This window comes from Crocuta crocuta, unplaced genomic scaffold (assembly GCF_008692635.1).
Source record: "Crocuta crocuta isolate KB4526 unplaced genomic scaffold, BGI_CrCroc_1.0 scaffold28, whole genome shotgun sequence".
Taxonomy (NCBI): domain Eukaryota; kingdom Metazoa; phylum Chordata; class Mammalia; order Carnivora; family Hyaenidae; genus Crocuta; species Crocuta crocuta.
In genome coordinates, this window is record NW_027533256.1 from 6,828,808 (window position 1) to 6,847,697 (window position 18,890).

The following is an 18,890-nucleotide window of genomic DNA, read 5'->3' on the forward strand; positions in this document are numbered from 1 at the left end:
GAAGGACGCCTCCCGGCACAGGCTGGAAGGACATGGGGATGGGGGTCTTCACCGGGCTCTGGCGGAATAGCCCCCCGTTGGGCGACCTGTGTTTGCACTGCATGGAGGGCATGGTGGCTGAGCTGCTCAGGGGCAGCGGCAGGTTGCTGCTAGGCCCTGACGAGAGTGTCCGGCTGGGGCCGTGGCTGCTTTGCTCTGGCAGAAAAGTGCTGACCGAGAGCTGTGTGTTCTGGTACTCTCGCGTCGGCTCCAAGGCCTGGCTGGGAGCCAGGCCCCCCATCTCCAGGGCCGAAAGCTCAATGGACGCTGGGGAAATCTGCTTGTGAGCAATGTCTTCGTCCATTAGACTGTTCATGCGCCGGTGAACCTGCTCCAGATTCACTTCTTTGTCCTGGAGGGAAAGCACAGGAAGGTCAGGCCAAGCCCTAACATGAGCCAAGGCTGGCTTTCTGAAAATTCTGGGAGGCCTGGAGACCCTAGGCATGTGAAGCCTGGTGGACGCTGGGTGAGCACCGCCCCCCATTCCTCCCATACCCCCTCCCCTACATCTGGGTGGACCTCAGTTATCCGGGGAACTGGTGGCCTCGGACACTGCCCCCGGGGTAGCAAAAACCCAGCAAGCAGGCCTTGGCAACCTGTGCCTCCTCTTGTCACTTGGCTTAGAACCACCGTCACACTCAGAGGCAACCCCTGTGAGAAGATGCCTTGAAGAACTGGCAGAGAGAGAAGGAGGAGAAAGTGTTCCCAAGGGGATACAAGGACCTGGTTCTTGAGCCCCCAGGGTGTCCCATGTTTTAACCATAGAGTTCACAATGCTCAAAAGGCCTGATATGATCATCCCATTGGATACAAAAGAGGCTTGGGTTCAGGAAGCCCAGTGACCTCCCTGGAGTCACCCCCCTTGTGAATGGCTGAGGCAGCAAGGGAAGGCTGAAGCAGGAAACGGGGGCCTGGCTTACCCTAAAAACCCTGTTTTCCCATCTCCAGAGATGCCAGCAAGCAGGCATGTCCTTGTCTCTAGGGCCCATGAGGCTGGTTCCTGGATGAGGACGATGGTGGGGATGGTGAGGAATGGGCCTTTGCAGGGCTTACATGACTTTCCTGGTATCAAGACGGTAGAGACAGACAAGATGGATGACCCTCACCCTTGACTCTTTCTCCATAAGGTAAATGGTGGCAAGGAAATGGTTGTGTTTATTTGTGTGCTTAAGAGAATAAAATAAGTTTTCAAATAACTTGATGTTTTGTCTACTATATCAAAGTAAATCAAGGAGGCTAGACTGCTTGAAAGCTCTTAAAAGACAAAGATGAGGTACTTTATTTGCTCGGTTCCCCCCAGTGAGGGGGGCACAAGACCAGGTGTCCACAAAGGAGCCGTGCCAGCTCCTCAATGAGGTTCAAAGTTCCACTCCTATTTTCAGGCAGCATGAGTGCCACTGTGCCAGCCCAGGTCATGCCTACCACCCATATTTCCCTGATGTCAAACTGCTTCCCTGATGTCAAATAGCAGAGCTCTGAGACAGAACACCACAGGATGTCTAATGGTGACATCTGTTTGGTAGAGAGAGAAACCTGTCCCGTGCCCATCTTGTAGGGAGGTTAGAAATACCACAGATGTCGGGGTGCCTGGGTGGCTCAGTCAGTTAAGTGTCTGACTTGGCTCAGGTCATGATTTCATAGTTTGTGGGTTTGAGCCCCGCATCAGGCTCTGTGCTGACAGCTCAGAGCCTGGAGCCTGCTTCAGTTTCTGTGTCTCCTTCTGTCTTTGCCTCTCCACTTCTCATGCTTTCTCTCTCTCTCTCAAAAATAAATAAACATTAAAAAAAATAAAAAAAGAAATACCACAGATGTAAAGGCCCTGAATGGGCTCTCAAAAGGAAAAAGAAGAAACCACACAAATCCAAGGGGCCATTCCAGTGGCTAGCTCCCAGAAGGCTAGTGGGAGAGGATCTTCCCCAGGAAGAGGCCACCTGAGTAGCTGGTGCCCCTCTCCCATGGGTGGCCAACTCCCATGAAGTCTCAACCCAGCCTTCCTCAGGCAAGGAAGTTGCTTTTGCAGTTTACTCCTTGTTCTCAACGCTCCCTGGTGTAGAGAAGGCAAGGCCACTGCGCTCTTCACACCTTTGCTGAGTTCAAGACTGGTAGTCAGACATTGGCTTCTGTCTTTTCCAGAACCTTTCACAGAAAAAGAAAACTAACAACCTCCCCAAAACAGTAAGAAACTCATTCCTGGCCAAGAGGAGACCTGAGAATAAAAAAGCCACTGATTTGAGGATGGAAGATACTATGGGGGGTGACTTCATTCAAAGATGGAAATGACATCAGAATTCACTGGCACAGCTCCATGGGCAGAGCTAATATTCCAGGGATCTGAAGCCCCACACAGCTGAGCTCAGCTCACTGATGCCAGGAAACCAGCTCCGAGTTGAGGACACCACCAGGGTGGCAAGTGTCCTGGGTAAAATTGGAGAAAATGGAGAGTAACAGGCCTTTACTTAACCTGATGAAATGTGACTCATGCAAATGTCTTTCCATGATTCTTAAGGCTGTAAAAAAATAGAAGACACTGATTTCAAGTTCTCTTAATTACAAACATGTTGACCCAGCTCTGTACAACTTTGCCTTTTTGTCTGTTTTATCTGCTTTGTTGTTAGTCTTGCATATGAAGCCACTTTTAAAAGTCTTTTAAACTGCTATAGTAGTCGCTGGCTGTTTTACGGGCACCAAACATCAATTCTTTCCTAAGACCGTGGTCTGTTTGCTTTGAGAGAATTACTTCTTTTCTCACCGGATAAAAGTTTGGCAGGTGCCCTGCCCATCTGTAGCTAAGATGCAGGACCATGACATTAGCAAGGACAATAGGACTGAACTGAATCCTGAACAAAGAGATAAAGAGACAGCAAAGAGTTGACTGTCCATCCAATAATGCAGTAGTACTTCAACAAATCTTCTGCTCCGTGACTATCCTCCTATATCTTGCTCTCCCCTTGTTCTGTGGACAAGCCTGACTTCTGCCCACCACCCATCTTGCTTCTCCAGCCTTCTTATGGTTGCTGTGTGCCCCGGATAAATTCTTTCATCTGCAGTGGCCAAAGTCAGTGCCTCAGCTGTGTTGGTAAATATCTTCATCTATAGGCTATTTTCATTTCAAATTATGGCAAGGGCAGAAGACAAGTATCAGAGATCCTGGAAGATGGAGAAGTTGAGAAAGAATTTCAGAAACTTTTAGGGTTTCATAATATAACCTCTTCTCTTTGTAGACAGCAAAGCTTGGAGAAGGCTCGATAGCCAGCTGACCCTGCTGGCAAAGTCTTCAGTTTCCATTGAAGGAAAACCAATCACCAATGGACCTGGGATCATTGGAAGAACTGGCTAGTTCCATAATCTCACCTTTCCCTCCTTTAGATTTTCTTTCCAGGGTTCTAAGAAGCCTTTTGGGGACAGAATGGAGTCACATTTAAGAGTGGACTAATTTGGAGGGGAAGGCAAGTGTCTTGGTCCCTACCTTGTTCACCGTGGTAGTTAGAAGAAAGGGCATGACCCTTTTTCTCAGAAAGTGTTCAGGAGATGCTCCCCATCTTGCTGGGGACTAGCAATAGAAAAAGGAGAACTTCCTGTCCAAGAAGGCCACAGGAAGGCAGAGAGTTGAGAGTGGGGAAGAGTGAAATGAGCTCTCTATATTGAATGCCAGGGCCACAAAACAGAAGGAGAACTTTTGGGGAAGACCAACCATCCAAAATCCTCTGAAGAAAAATGTGAGGAAAGGAGGTCTCTGAGATGAAATCCTTCCCCCGGGAAGTAAGAGGCTCAGGGGGTGGAATTATCAAAGTGGTTGGGAACAGGCACCCATCTCGCATAATAATCACAGCTGCGAGACCTTGATCTGGTACTACCAAAACATCTAGAATAAAAACCAGCGCACAGTGTAGGTGTGGATACAGCCCAATTACCCAAGAATCAGTACTTTGGGAGGAAAGAGCTTGAAGAGCTGTCTAAATCCATATATTTTTCTTCTTGCCTCAAGTTCAGGACAAATGAAGCAGTTCCAAGGACTGTAGAGCTGTGCAGTGGGTATCCGCTTCCAATTGAGGTTAGTCATTAGCCTATAACCTCTCCACGTCAAGACACAGAGAAAATGTCCACACCAACTGAACAGACTTTCCAGGGAGACCTTCCCACCCCAAATGGCAGTGAAGTAATTAATCCTCTCTGCACCAGTGGGACCTCATTCTATTCAAATTCTATTACTGCTGGTAGCTAGCTCCAACACAGCACAAATCCCAGAAGAACAAGGTGGCATCACGAGCTGCCCATATCTGATTGTTTAACTGGATGGGAAAAATGAGAAAGACTTACAAAAATGCCTCACCACCCCCCCAACACATGTACTCTGTTTGAGCCTCCGAATCCATTTCTAAGCTGCCTGCTTCTGCCGCCGTCTAGAGGTCAGAACTGAAGTGCAGAAAACTGGAGAAAAGCACTTTGTGCGGTAAAGCCTTGAAGCGTAATCTTGGATCACCTGGGGGGCATAGAGTCAGCACACATGAAGTCATTTCCAGCCATCCCTGGCCAAGGAACAAGGAGGCGGAAATAATCCGCCTGCTCAAGGAAAGAGGCAGGAGTGATTTGAATAATTATCTATATTTTAGACAAAATGGGACATTCTATTATGTTATGCAAATTCAAATAATGGACTTTTTTATGTGAACTACATCAGTTTACATCCTCATTATCTCAAGTTTTTGGTGTTCAACCACACGGAAACTTGCTGCTGTCTTCATTAATTTACTGTAGGTAACTGACCTAGTCAAACATCCCTGAATATGACATAAAACCCATGGACTGTATTTATCCACGTATCCAGCTGACTTCCAGCTCTGCGTTTCTCACCTCATATTAAACATGATGACAGATGCACCAACAGAGGTTACTGGGGACCTTCTCCCAGGCATTGTCTTGCAGAGAGATAAAGTTCTGTAATTAAGCCGCTGTTCACAAACGTGGAAATAATTCAGTGTACTGGAAAACGGTAATTAACTAAACTATCATCTATGTAACAGCCAGTTACACATGGGACTCGTTAGAACAGGCTTTGTTTGGTGTCCAATGGCTTTTACTTTAAGTTGGGCAGGAACAAAATGGGACAGGGGACTTCACACCTGACTGGGATGGTTGTAGAGATATTCTCCCATTACCACTGACACCAACTGGGTTGTAAATGAGACCCAATGGCTGGGGAAAGAAAATGCCATCAATATGATCTTCTTAAGTGTTGCTCCGAAGACTTGCCCAGCTCTAAAGGACTGGTCTGGAGGCCTGAAAGTAGTGGCTGGGTAAGAGCAAAGAAGTTGAGCCGTTAATGAAGTGGTCTCAAGAGATGATGGACAGTTTGCGGAGCATCATTGAGAAAGAGTTCTGATAGATTCCATCACAGATTCCATAGGGGAGGGTAAAAAGGAGACAGCTAATAAATATCTCCCACCATAGGTGGTAGCAGCAGGTGTACATGGGGTGAACTGAGGCTAGGGGTGAAGAAATTTGCTTAAGGTCACACTACTCCATGGTAAGTGGAGCACTGGGATCAGAGTCAACATCTACCTGGCTCCAAAACCTGGGCTCTTTCCAGCTATGCCAAGGTCTGTGTTTCCAGTTTCCCCTCGGAAAGATTGTGTAGACCAATGGTTTTCATCCTTGGCAAGACATCAGAAGCACACATGGAGCTTTTAGAAACTACAGTTGCCCAAATCTACCCAATATGACCCTTTGGGGAATGGAGCCCAAGTATCTGGATTTCTAAAAAGCTCCAGGATTAATCACCTCTGATGTGCAGCCAGAATTGAAAGCCATTGATCCAGCTGCAATGATTATACCACAATTTAACATTAATAACATTTTCTTTATAGGAGCCCAGACTGGTTATTCATTCGATAAACACTTTTGAGCTCCTACTACCAGATGAGCTAATGTTCTTGGTAAAGCATCCATCTTGGTCCCTGGCATGTAGAAGGTGCTCAATACTTCGATTGTATTCATCACCTCTTAACTAGAGGCTCCACTCTTCCAGAGACCAGGCAAAGCGATGGCAACACAGAGAAGTGGAGAAGTGCCAACAGACTCGAAGCAGGGATAGGCAGGTAAACTATTAGCAGCAATTTGGAATCACAGCCAGAAACAGGGAGGCAGCCCACAGAGGTAAGCAAGGGAGATTTTACAGAGGGGAATGTCTGAGCTGCTTTTGAGATACACATTGGTGTAAGATAAGCATTCACTGTCTTCTTGTTGGAAGGTCCTGGAGTAAGGGGTGAAATGCACACTCACTATCCTTACCCTCATGCTAAGAGGTCTGATATCAGCAGTATAGCCACGGGGCCAGGCTCAGTTTGCAGCCGAAGAGACAAACTGGGGCTCAGAGGATGTCAACGCCTAGCTAGGAGCCAGCATCCTGGCTCAAGGAAAAAACCCCAAGTTACACCTTTCATGCCCCAAATCCTCTGGCAAATGTTGGGCAGGAGCCCCTGCTCCTGCACACGCCCCAAGGATGGCCCAGTGGCAGAGACATCATTCATATTCCAGTTCTGCCCCTGCCCCTTCCTCATCCCATTTCTCCAGGGCCAAGGATGCCATCCACCAATGCACTCAAAGACAATTAGGGAGTTAAGAAGATAACGTGTAATCTTCCTGGCACAGGGAAGGTGCCCTAAGATGTGACTTGCCCTCCCCACACCCCATACTGCCCATCACAAAGTCCTTGGGAAGGAATAGCGCCTTGGCCGCCATTCACCAAGCACGTCCCATGGACAGGTGCTGTTTATGGCACTTTCCACGCCTTCCTTCGTTGAGCCTCAGGGCAACACTATGAGGCTGGCCTAAAGGAAGAGGGGAAAGGTACAGGAGAGAAAATCTCTATATAGAGTTGAAGAAGCATCAGAGGACGGAAGGCAGAGAAGGTTGCAGAGCCAAAGGGGATGTCTCCCACCACAGATTTTCCATGGAGAGCAGGCGTGTGCTGCCGGGCCATGCAGACAGCGGCTGGCCCGCTGGGTGCTACTCTGCCACTGCTGCCTGGCCACCCTGGCCCCTGTCAGCTCCTGTCTGCGACGGAAGCAGGGAAAGGGTGGGGAGGGCAGGCAAGGCAGGAAGCACAAACATTCCAAGCTCCCAGCCCAGTGACAGATGATTCATCCCTCACTCTTCATGTCATCTCCCATTTGTGCGGTTCTCATCTTTATTTCATGAATATTTTATTCTTAGAGCAATGGCTCTACTTCCCCCATAAATCTAGAGGGTGGCTCTTTACTGCAACCACAGGGCCTGCCTGCTGCACTCACCTGCATTGGGTAACTACATAATAGTCTGATTCCTTAGAAAAAATATGAGCTCAAATCCGCATGAATATTAAGGGGTTGAACGCACATTACTACTCTTCCTCAAGTAGGTGTCTGAAGTCTGAAGACATCTCAGCACAAGCCATTAAACACAACTAGAACTACACCCAAAGACAGGCTTCTGGCTCTTAAGAAATATGGCCAATGTTCCAAAATGAAGCATTCTAAGATAAACCAGACACTCTCACCTAATTGAGAATGCTGCTCTATAAAACACAGCCAACACAAAGTGGTTCTGGATTAAATACCGTTATTATTTGTGGAAGGTTTGAAAGACATGCTTCTGATATCCCGTTGTTTCAACCCCTTCCTGGTTCCCATTCCCTGCATGATGAAGTCTCAACCACTTGGCCTGGTTCCCTCGGAGCAAGTCCTGCCCCCCTGGTTCAGCCTCTTCCACTCGCATCCCCTTGTTGATGCCGACACTCCAGCCCCCACAGCTCCAGGAGGTGTGATGACTATTTACCTCCATGTTGTTCACCCTGCCCCGTGGGCAACTTCCAATCTCACCTCCAGCTCTACGATCTGTACCAACTCTTCAACACTGAGTTCTCCAAGACTGATGAACTCTTCACCAACAGGTACCCTTGCACCCTATGACCTCCCCCCCCCATGCCCAGGCTGGGCTGGGTGCCCCTCAGTGCATCCATGGTACCCTCTGCTCACTTGTGAAGGGCCCTGATGAATGGAGACTGCTTTGGTCAACCTCTCTGCCACATCTTCCCCTGCAGAGGTAAGCCCCCTGGGAACATGGACTGTGCCGCCAAAGACATATTTATGAAAGGAAGAGGAGAGGGGGAGAAATTTCATTTGAAAATCAGAAACCCACAAAAACAGGGAAAAGATGGGGAATATTTCCTTCTTCTATCATGCAACCCTTAGTAACCCTCTAGGAGGGGCTGAAAGAAAGGCAGCTACTATGCTTTTGCAACCTGTCTTTTCACTGGTCCTCATTCCTATCTGGAAGCAGGATGGGGGCAGGTGCAGAAATTTCCACATTTCCTAGGCTGGACCAATGTATTTCATCCTCTCTTATGCCTGAGACCTGAGGCTTATGCAAAAGCCAGAAGAGAAGACAGGATGCTTTACTGGCAAGAAGAGAGCTGTTCCTCAGAACTGGGTCATTTCTTGGTCTCCTGGTCTTTCCAACAATCAATCCTCCCAACTCTCCTTTCCTCTCTCTCTCTCTCCCTTTCTCTCTCTCTCTCTCTCCCTTTCTCTCTCTCTCTCTCTCTCTCACACACACACACACATACACACAGACATGCAGGCACACTGTAATCATTCACTCTGGGCTTCTCAGGCTAGGATTGTCACTAAACACTAAACTAGCAGATGTGAAGGGACATGATGACTAGAAGCAGATGAGAATGTCTTGCCAGAAGAATGGCCTCTCTCTGCATCTGGTTCACAAGGGACATCTGGAGGGCTCTGCCTGTGTCCATGCCATCCCACGTCAGCACTTCCATGACAGTGAGATGCTCCCCACCCAGAGGGCCTCTCCTGCTCCCCTGACCCAAGGGCATATGCACAGAGGAATCAGGCTGTGGCTGACTGGGTTTGGAAAAAAAAAAAACAAACCCAAACCAAACAACATGGAGAATGCAATGGGATCTGGTCCTCCCCTGTCCCGGTGGGGAAGGCTCTAGGGACACCCTACCCTGGGTACAGGCCGATGCTTCTGTACATATAGACTTGGGTGGTGAGAAACAGGCTGGTAAGGGGACATATATGCGGCCTTTCCTTAAAACTACTCATCAGAATAATTCAACGTCCCTCCCAAAGACTTCTTCACACACACACACACACACACACACACACACACAATCCCATTAGCAAAAGAAGTTTAAGCAGAACCATTAACTGTTTCGTTCAGTGGTTTTCCCTTAGGTCTCATTCTTCCTTCTTTCCTGTGGATGAGGGGTGGCAGGAGAAGCACTGACGCCATGGGAGACCCAAGCTTTGCACTTCCTTGCAGGGAAGAACACAGAAGGCAGATGAGGAAGATGGATGTCCCCAGAACATTTCCAATATGCTGAATCAAATGGCAAGATCCTTCCAGCAAAAACTAAGTGTGATGACAGAGAGCTCGCTGCCTGGTATGAATGGAAAGTCTGTCCTCACCCTCTCCCCCTTGCCAGGAGCTCCATTTCAGACTGATATGGGGTGTGGCCAACCAGTCTCTCCACGCTGCAGAGATGGTGGCCATGGTGACACTGCCTCTTTGGATTTGGCGCTGGTTACTTTGCTGCATCTTGTTTGAAATTTATACCTGTTTGTATCAACATAATCTGTTGATTATAATTCAGAAGAAGCTGAGGTACAGGCAGCACACAGTGGCACCCCGCAATGGAGTGGCTCGGCTTATGCTTCCCTGCCTGTGTGTAGGTTTCCGCTGGCACATACCATCCCTAAATGGCACTCCTTGCCACCCTCCCGTAGGGGAACTGGCTCCAGGGTGCCTTGGTGGAGGCTTTGCATAAAAAAACTAGACTCGAAGAAGAATAAAACCCCAATGGAAGGAAGTGTTGTGGAAAGAATCAGCTTGTGGTTGGCACACATTAAGAGGGCTTTGTGCCAGAACTTGAAGTCTGGACAGAGCCGCAATGCTCCCTGTGCTGGGTATTCCTGGAGGGACATGGGAAGGCTGGGCTCTGTAAGGAGGAGGAAGGGAAAGGAAGAAGGGGCGATAGGAGGGGCAAGGGCCAGTCCCTACTTGCATGCTGGAACAGCAGAGCCCTGTGGCCCTTGATGTGAAGGCAAAGAGAACCGAGAAGGAATGAGGTCTCCTCTCTTACCCTACAGTTGGTCTCTCCAGGTCAGGGTGGAGGCACATGGGCGGGGCAGGGTGGGGAAGGGCTCTCTGGCGCTGCTCATGCTGTACCCGCTCTATAGATAAATACAGGACTTTAGTGGCCATGGCTGGTGCCTTGGCATTTTGTTCAAGCATAAAAACATCCCCTACATTTGTTCTCTTGCTTTAAAATAAAAATAAAACAAGGACACCATCCCCCCCAAATAAACCACTACCGTCTCCAGACAAGTGACTTCGGTAAATACTGATTGATAGAAAACCACCCGCCAAGTGGCCCAGTGGGACTCTCCTGCCTCTAGGATGCAGAAAGGAGAAGCAGGACTCAGGGCACAGACCTCTTTGGGGGTCTCCTGGTGGCACCGGTTGCTGTTCCACCACAACTCCAGGGCGGCCACCAGGCAGGCGAGGAGGAGGCCGATGGCCAAGATGCAGAAGACCCCAGCGAAGCTGTGCAGCTTGAGCGATTTGCCGTCAGCCTGGGCACTGGCGTGGCTGGTGAGGTCACAGCGGCCCATATGCGGCCACCACTTCTGCTTGAGCACGTCCAGGTCCCCAGTGTCCTGCAACTCCAGGATCCTGCAAGATACAATCCACATGAGCCACAGCCACTAGCTTCATCAGTGTGGTCATGGGGGCCTTGGTTTTTCCCCACCGTGCTGGCCCCTCCATAGACCATGCTGAACCATGGTAGCTCTTCTTCTGCCCCAACTTTTCCTTCCCCAATCCCTCTGAGGCAGAGTGCTCTTCCCAAAACCCACATTTTGGGAAGGAGAGAGATTTTGCCTCTCTCCTCCTTAAAGGCCTTGATGCCCCCTCCTACCCTGTGTCACCACCCATGGATAAAGTTCAATAACGGAGCACATAAGGACCCTTCACATGAAATAGGGAGCAAGCTCTGGGGATAAAATAGGAAAATACAGAACTAGACGAGGCAACACTCAAGACTGTGGAGTTAAAAAATGCTTTCTTTAAAACTTCAATACATTGTAAGTTTCTCCCACCAGGATTCCCCAAATCACTCATTCATTCATTCATTCATTCATTCAATTTGAGCAGTATCTGCCTTGTGTTATGTATGATGTTCAACACTGCTGAGGGCGCGGTCCAGAGACACAAACATGGACCTTGAAACAATTAGAGCAATCAATGTGAACACCGAAGCTATGATCAATACCATGACATGAAAGTACAGATGCTAAGAAATGGTGCACTGGGTGGGCGAGTGTCTAGCCCAGGAGGGTTACAGGGAGGACCTCATCAAGGAAGTGACAGCTGAGCAGCACCTGAAGGAAGGTTAGTCATCAAATAGCTCACACTTGTCTGACATAATCTACATGCCAGGATATATCCTAAGTGCTTGACAGATAGTGTTTAATTCTCATGTCAACCCTTTGATATAGTTCCTTCCATTCTCCTATTTTTATACAGAAGGAAACGGAGGCACAGAGAGGTGAAATATCCTGCCAAATTCACTTTGTGGTTGGCAGGGATGGCATTCAATGAGAAGGAAAGCCTATAGCCATGCTTGAAAGTCTTGTCTGGGCTAAGTGCTCAGCATATCTGAGATGCTACAATGTGGCCACTGAGGCTGGAGAGTGGAGAGTGAGGAGGAAGATCGTGGGAAACGAAGCTAAAGCAGCAGGAGTGAGTCGAGAATGTGGGCTCTGAGAAGATGTGAGAGGAAGTCTGGATTCCATCCTGATCGCCAAGATGGGACAAATCCCTGGGCTCCTGTATTCCCTATGTAGGTGTCTGGATGGTGGCTTTCCTTTACTGTGGTATTTTATGGACTCCCTCTGTAAGCCAGTGGTCTGAGCAGTGAGCGAATAGTATCTGGAAGTCCCCAGGATCCTCATACCCAAGCTTTTCCATCTGGGGAGAGGGACTCTTTCAGCCTGGTCCATGGTGATATATCCAGGTGATAACACCTTCTGTGACCTCCCTGAGCCTTTTGGGTGTGCACGGTTCAAGAATAGTGGTGCTGTACAGTCAAGAGAAGCTCACTTCCAACTGTCCAGTTGAGCAATCTCTGCCCTAGACCTACACTGCAGGCCAGCTGTGACCACAAGCTGAGGCTGAGATCTATGGCCATGCATGGGTTATGGCTGTTGGAGAGGGAAGGTGACAGCCCAAGAGGGGGTCCTCTGACCTGTCACCATCATGGACCCAGCATCGCATGGCCTTTCATGGGCTGTGAATAGCTTGGCTCAGTGCAAGAAGCAGGGAATGGAGGCACCAGGTCTCAGCTGAGTATCACAGAACAAGTGACTGGCCCCTGTTAATCTTGGCTGGCTCATCTTTGCAAGATGGACCCACGAAGGTGAGTAGATCCTTCAGGATAGGCTATGTGTTACATGCCATGGTTTCTCCTGAGCAAGCACAGTGGTGGCACAACTTGGGCCATTGATGAATGTTGGTTGCATCAATATGTGTATGAATATATTAATTGAATCATGAAAACTAATCTAAACTAAAATGGCCATGGTGAGATAATGTCTATTAAGTGCCAAGGACACAAGTCAGAGTCAGCACAGAAGACTTAATATGCTGCTGTGCCTGTAGGGACTTGGTCTTTGAGATAAATGCATAACTGACATGTGCACCTGTACGCCTTGGGCTTGTGCTCAGTATGCCACTGAGCACCACAGTGGCACATGGTACCTCCCATGATCACCTGGGCAGCTTCAGTGTCCCACTACCTATGTGTGGCTCTGGACACGTTAGAGAAGCTGGCCAGGGGATCATGCTGAAAGACCACTATTGAAGTCTATGGTGGCAGGTCTGAGTAATCTGGGCCTCCTGCCATTATAGGAACCCCAGGGCTGGAAATGCAGGATCTCACAGCTTTGAGAAGACTCATGTGTAGATGACTGGCTGACCAAAGAGAGACAGCAGAGCTTTGTCTCCAGCACGATTCTGCTCTGATGGACATCATGCAAACCCGGACCGTGCCATCACAGTAGCCATGGTATGCAACCTCTCAACTTCAGTGCTCTTGTTACTAACATCTGAGATCATAACAACTCCTACCACAACATGATTGTGACAAAATGGAAAGGGGACACATGGGCACCACTCAGCTCAAGACATGGCAAGTAATAAAAGCTCCAAAAAAAGCTGGTTAAATTTGCACAGTCTGATGGCCATGCTGACCAGCAACCCTATCCAGTCCGGTACTGTCATGCACCGCCTTTTCTTGAGAACATAGTAGGGACCAATCATTTCCCATTGTTGTAATTCCCCCTAGCAGCCTGCAAAGTAGTTCTTAGTGAATTGGTTTTACATCTTGAAGACCTGAGGCTCGGCACCTAGATGACTTGTTCATGGTTGCAATTAGAAAGTGGCAAAATTACTCTTCAGAGCTGGGGCATGCTGACGCGGGAGGCCATGCTCTTTCCAGAACATCAGGCTGCTAAGTGCAGTCAGCGGCTCTCTGAGAGTTAGGCTCTGGTCTATGGGACCATGAAAAACTGGCCAGAGCACAGCTGTAAGGTCTGATTTTTACATCTCTGCTCACTGACTGCGACATCAGGCAGGCTACTTAGTTTTGCCGATGCCTCTCTTCTTCCAGCTCCTTTTAATTGTATGCATTTGTATGTCCAATATTATTCCAGGAAGGATGTAAGGCAATTTATAGGGAAACATAGAATAAAGTAAAAACAAACAAATCAAAAGGAAAATTTAAATATGTAAGCAACAGAGGAAAGATAAAACAAGTCATGGGCACAAAATTAGTCTTAGAACGAGGCTAAACTAATGCACACTATAATAATCTATACTCCTGTGTCTGAGTAAGCCGGAGCGATAATAGCCACTTCTGGAAGCCAGTTGTTCTATTTTCCAGACAGATATAATTGCAGGTGCTTTCCTCTGGTCAATAGTTGGGGAACCTGCTACACAGTAGGTGCTCTATAAATGGCTATTAAGTTGTTAAACATTTATTGAATGCCGGCCCTGCATGCCATGGTCCACAAACAGGCTACAGCACTTAACCCCTGCCATACACATGTAGAAGGCGTAGCCTATAGATCTTGTCCTCTGCCGAAGCAAGGGTGTGTACCCATATTCAAGGAAACCGCTTAGTTCCCAGGAATAAGGGAAAGAAAGTTACAGCAGCTCCAGATAAGACTGGGATCTGTGATTTATATAAGACCTTTTTTTTTCTGTAAATGCCATAGAGCCTTGCTTCCTTGATCTGCCCCCTCTCTCCTCTCAGGCACACCCCAACTAGAGGCAGCTCATGGTTCTATAGGCACCATACAATGGGGAGCCTCTTCAAGAACCACTGGCAGCAGTACACTGACAACCTGAGGTCTGAGTGTTCCTTCGAAGAGATACCCATCTGCCCAGGCAGGGGAGCGGAGATGCTTCCAGCCCAAAAGAGCGGAGATGCGACATAGAGATAGGTGATGATAATCTGGAGGGCAGCATAGCCCACTGGGGACATTCACTTACAGTCATAGAGCACATGGCCTTCTAATGAAAGCCAAGAGTAATAAATCACTTCTTGCCAGAATAACCAGGAGACTGGACTAACCACAAATTTTTTAATGGTCACTCCTGGGCTTGGGGGAGCAGCCCACAGAGTCAGAAATTTTGAATAGAACCCCACGGTCAGTACATCGATAGATAATGCACAGGTCTGTTCCAGAGGAAGCCTGAATTTTGGGACCCTGCACCCACACACTGGTCCTCATCCGCTACCCTCTAGGGCCACACAAAGGACATCGAATTACTTCTGCACCCAGCAGGCCTTACAATATTAGAAGGGAGCAAGGTTGAAAATCCTTAGGTTCCCTTCTGGTTTCAGCCTTCTGCTGCCCTGACTTACTGAACAACCCAGCCAGGAAGCAAGCTCTCTCCTCTCTCCAGTAATTCACGTTAGCAGACTTTTGGGAGATCCCTGGGCAGGTCATACATACAGGGACCCTAAGCTTCCCCTCACTGGGTACCCTGTGCTTCTGTGAGCACCATCTTGGTGCTGCTGCTGCGTTGGCCCCCCAGCTACCTTACCATCTGTTCCAGAAAGGTGCTCACAGGTTGATGGTCTATGGAATGCCCTGAGCCTCTTGTCTCAGAAAATCAACTGGAGTAAACCTTAAGAACACAAATGTAGGGGCACCTGGGTGACTCAATTAGTTAAACATCGGACTTTGGCTCAGGCCATGATCTAGTTGTTTGTGGGTTGGAGCCCTGCATCTAGCCCTGTGCTGATAGCCCAGAGCCTGGAGCCTGCTTCGGATTTTGTGTCTTTCTCTCTCTCTGCACCTCCCTCATTCACACTCTGTTTCTCTCTCTCAAAAATAAACAAACATTAAAAAAATTAAAAAAAAAAAAGAACATCAACGTAATACACATTCTGGTGAGAAGCCATTCTTTCTTCATATCTTTAATCTGAGCAATTGATAAATTTCTACTCCTCCTTCTCCCTTCTCATATCTCTGCTCCAGGAAGCAAAGGGAGGCACAGAATGTACACCTGATTAAGTTCTAGAGAAAACCCAGAAGCCTTATTTATCATATTTAGTTCTATCTCTTTTCCCAGTTTTGCAAAGGAGCCACTGAACGGATGGGTTGTAGGGCACCGTCCTCAGCTTTTTCCTGATGGGGTTTAGGCTCAGGTACTCATGATCACAAAAGCCCAACCCACATCTTGAAGGTAGGAGAAGGAAGGCAGTGGGGATTGGAGATCTGACAGTAACATGAGCATAGGACTTACATTCTCCTCCCAACTCTGCCAGGAGCTGGATGAGTGACCCTCTCTGAGCTTCAGGATGTTAAATTGACCTCTAACAGCTCTTGCCCCTTCAGATGGATTAACCTCAGTGCTAGGATGCCTGTGTTTACCAGTCAACTGGTGTTGCACCTACGCCTGGGTACCAGCTTTTTCACTTGGACAATTCTGCCATTTTGGATTTTGATGGACCAAGACACAGCCTGTCCTTTGGGATTCCTCTCTACGCTCCTTAGTCCTGCCCTCTTCACTCACCAGGATGTGACCTCAGAGACATGTGAGAGTGATGGGCCCAAGATACAGATGTGCTTAGGAACAGCTTAGGCCACCGAGCTTACCAATGCTCCTCACTTCCACCTTGTCTGGTCAGGCCAAGACCCCTAGTCAAAGACTAAGATAAGTTTTTCTGACGGAAAAAGCAAGGTATTGATGACAGACTATTTTTCACAAGGAAGCTGGCCTGGTGTTCCAGACTGAGCACTTGGAAACTTGATCATGCCCAAGAGTCTAGAGAAGATCAGACCCAAGAAGGGATGGACTCCCACTGGCAAATTACATGGGAAGCTTGATAAGCCAACACAAACTAGGCACAATGTTTCATTTCTGGTGGTGGGTACCCATGTGCCTTTGCTTAGGCTTGAATATAAATACCCAGGTCTATAAAGCCCTCCTCCCCACTTACCCCCAACCCCACCTACCATTTGCTAGTATTATTTACCAGGAGGCTGATCAGGGGAGGGTGAGGAGGAGGCAGGTCCCTTGCCTGTCCCCGCAGATAGCAGCTGCCCCCTCAGCCCATGTGCACATGGATATGGAGTCAAGCTGCTTCTCTGACCACATTTTTTTTCAAAACCACATTGACCCTTCCCACACTGACTCTGCCCACTGACGGCCAATTTTAGAAGTTCCTAAAACTTATAATAATAAATAATTATTGGGCTCTTATTAGATCTAATTAATTATTCACTTAATTTTAAAGTAGGGCTACTTTCTACTCATTCTTTAGGCACTTAGGTGCCCTCCCTGGCCTCCTGGTTCTGATCAGCTGCTTTCCTCTGCCCTTCTCCACCTCTAGACTATCCTCTCCATTGCACTTACTGCGCTGTGCTGGCATTGCCTGCCCGCATCACAGTTCCCACCAGGACTATGCACCTTCATGAGAAGGAACCGTATACTTCCTCTTCTTCATTCCTGGCTGGCACAGGGCTAGTTGGGGTGGAGGGAGGAGCATGTGCTGGTACACAATCGGGGCTGAGGTCACGTGAGGAAGAACCAAGTTTGTGTTCGCTCTTGTCTCCTAAGAGAACATTATCCTCCAAGCCCCCCTTGGCTGATGATGCCTACCTCTGGGAGAAAAGGTCCCTGTAGGGGCTGCCGTGCTGCAGGGCGATCCCGTAGCCCTTGCTGCTGACGCTGTTGCCAATGACAGTCACAGAGCAGTCGTCATCTGTTAGGGCTGCGTACTCCACCACTGCCACATCCCACAAAAAGGCGTAGTTCCCCTTCTTTGCCTGAAAGACCAAAATCACCATGGAGTCAGGTAGGCCTGTATCAGTTTTGGGCACTGAGTAGCTCAGTCATGGGATTTGCTGGACCCGTCAAGGTGGCGCCCTGTCCGTCAGCCAGCACAGCAAGCCACTGGCTTGTCGTTCATCATGTTTAGACACAAAAGGCTGTGATGCTATCTCCAGTATGCTCCAGGACAGCATACGTCACACAGAAAAGTAGGAAAGGTAAGTGGTAGGAGGGCTCTAAGGCTAGCCACCTGCTTGCAATGGCAGGGACCTATTTTATAGATTAGCAAGCGTACCTTGGAAAATGCAGGAAGTCTGACCCAGGGAATTGAGATTTTCTGATCAGAGATTTAGGAGGAGTGTAATAGTACCCATTTAGTATTTCTACTTAGAAACTGGCTGAGCCCTGCTTACGGTGAACATGGAAGATGGCCCTAGATTGAATGCCCCTGAATGGCCATGGCTTAATATCTAAGTCATGAACTTGAACTTTCTATGCATAGGGAAGAACCCATAAGGTCAGGGTCCTGATTTTGATGGTGCCAGGCTGTGTTTCTGCCATGTGCCTTCTGCTGCCCACACATGAGTGTCCCCATGCATACACACATGCACAAGCACATATATAAATATGCAGATCCACAGGCACACAAGCAAGAGTGCACACACACACACACACACACACACACACACATATGCACACACACAGGACGTTTCTATATTAATGCAGTGGTTGCAGATTATTCCATTAGGAATTTGCCTGTGGCCACACTGAAGTCCCACTTCATCACACCCATCCATAGCAGACCTTCAGTTCTATCATGAGCCTTAACTCTGACTTTGCCTGGAATTTGGGCACTCAAAAGAAATGTGAGCTGCTCTGCTTTTTGGAAGGAGATGCAAACTAGACACTGTCACTTGGCCGGCTTAAAATAGAGCATAATGTTCTTAATGTAGCCAAGTGCCTGGTTTTTATTCTATAGTGAGCACACAGTTGCCTCTTTGCCACATCTTCCCTCCCACCACAACTCACACCAGGTGCCAGAAGGCCTCAGCCTGGCCTTGGTGGCAGGGGTGAAAGATCACAGACAAGAGATCAAGCTGGCCTGCTACAAGCTTTGAGGCATTGTCCTGGGCATTGTGCTAATCTCTTGCTTCAGGTGAGTCTTCACGTCCACTGAGACTTTCCAAAGAGTGCTATTGTTACTTAGATGAAGGTAGTCAAGATTTTACTTCTGTTAGGACTCAAAGTGCCCGTGGGTCAAAATGGCTCATTTTCTCTTCAGAAGGTTTTCATCAAAAGGATTTGTGAGCAGACCATGGCACCCCTCGGCATGAAGAGGCTGCTCCTGGCCATTCAACAATGTTGCCCAAAGACCTTGTAAGAAATGACACACGTTCCTGTGCCACACATGGACTTGGACCTCAGGGAGCAATCCAAATATT

The 18,890-nt window shown here is 48.3% G+C and overlaps 1 protein-coding gene across 1 annotated transcript in view; it reads right to left on the reverse strand.

The window, feature by feature from the left end:
• Positions 1 to 4: 4 nt before the first annotated feature.
• The window catches only part of GRID1 (glutamate ionotropic receptor delta type subunit 1), a gene marked incomplete at its 3' end in the record, with an annotated part of 707,181 nt that continues 688,295 nt past the window's right edge, over positions 5 to 18,890 (reverse strand). Inside the window, exons 14-16 of the mRNA XM_077746455.1 lie at positions 17,278 to 17,444; positions 10,536 to 10,776; positions 5 to 391 (exon numbers count right to left, since the gene is read on the reverse strand). Of these exons, the coding sequence (XP_077602581.1) occupies positions 5 to 391; positions 10,536 to 10,776; positions 17,278 to 17,444 (795 nt within the window). The remainder of the gene's footprint in view (positions 392 to 10,535; positions 10,777 to 17,277; positions 17,445 to 18,890) is intronic.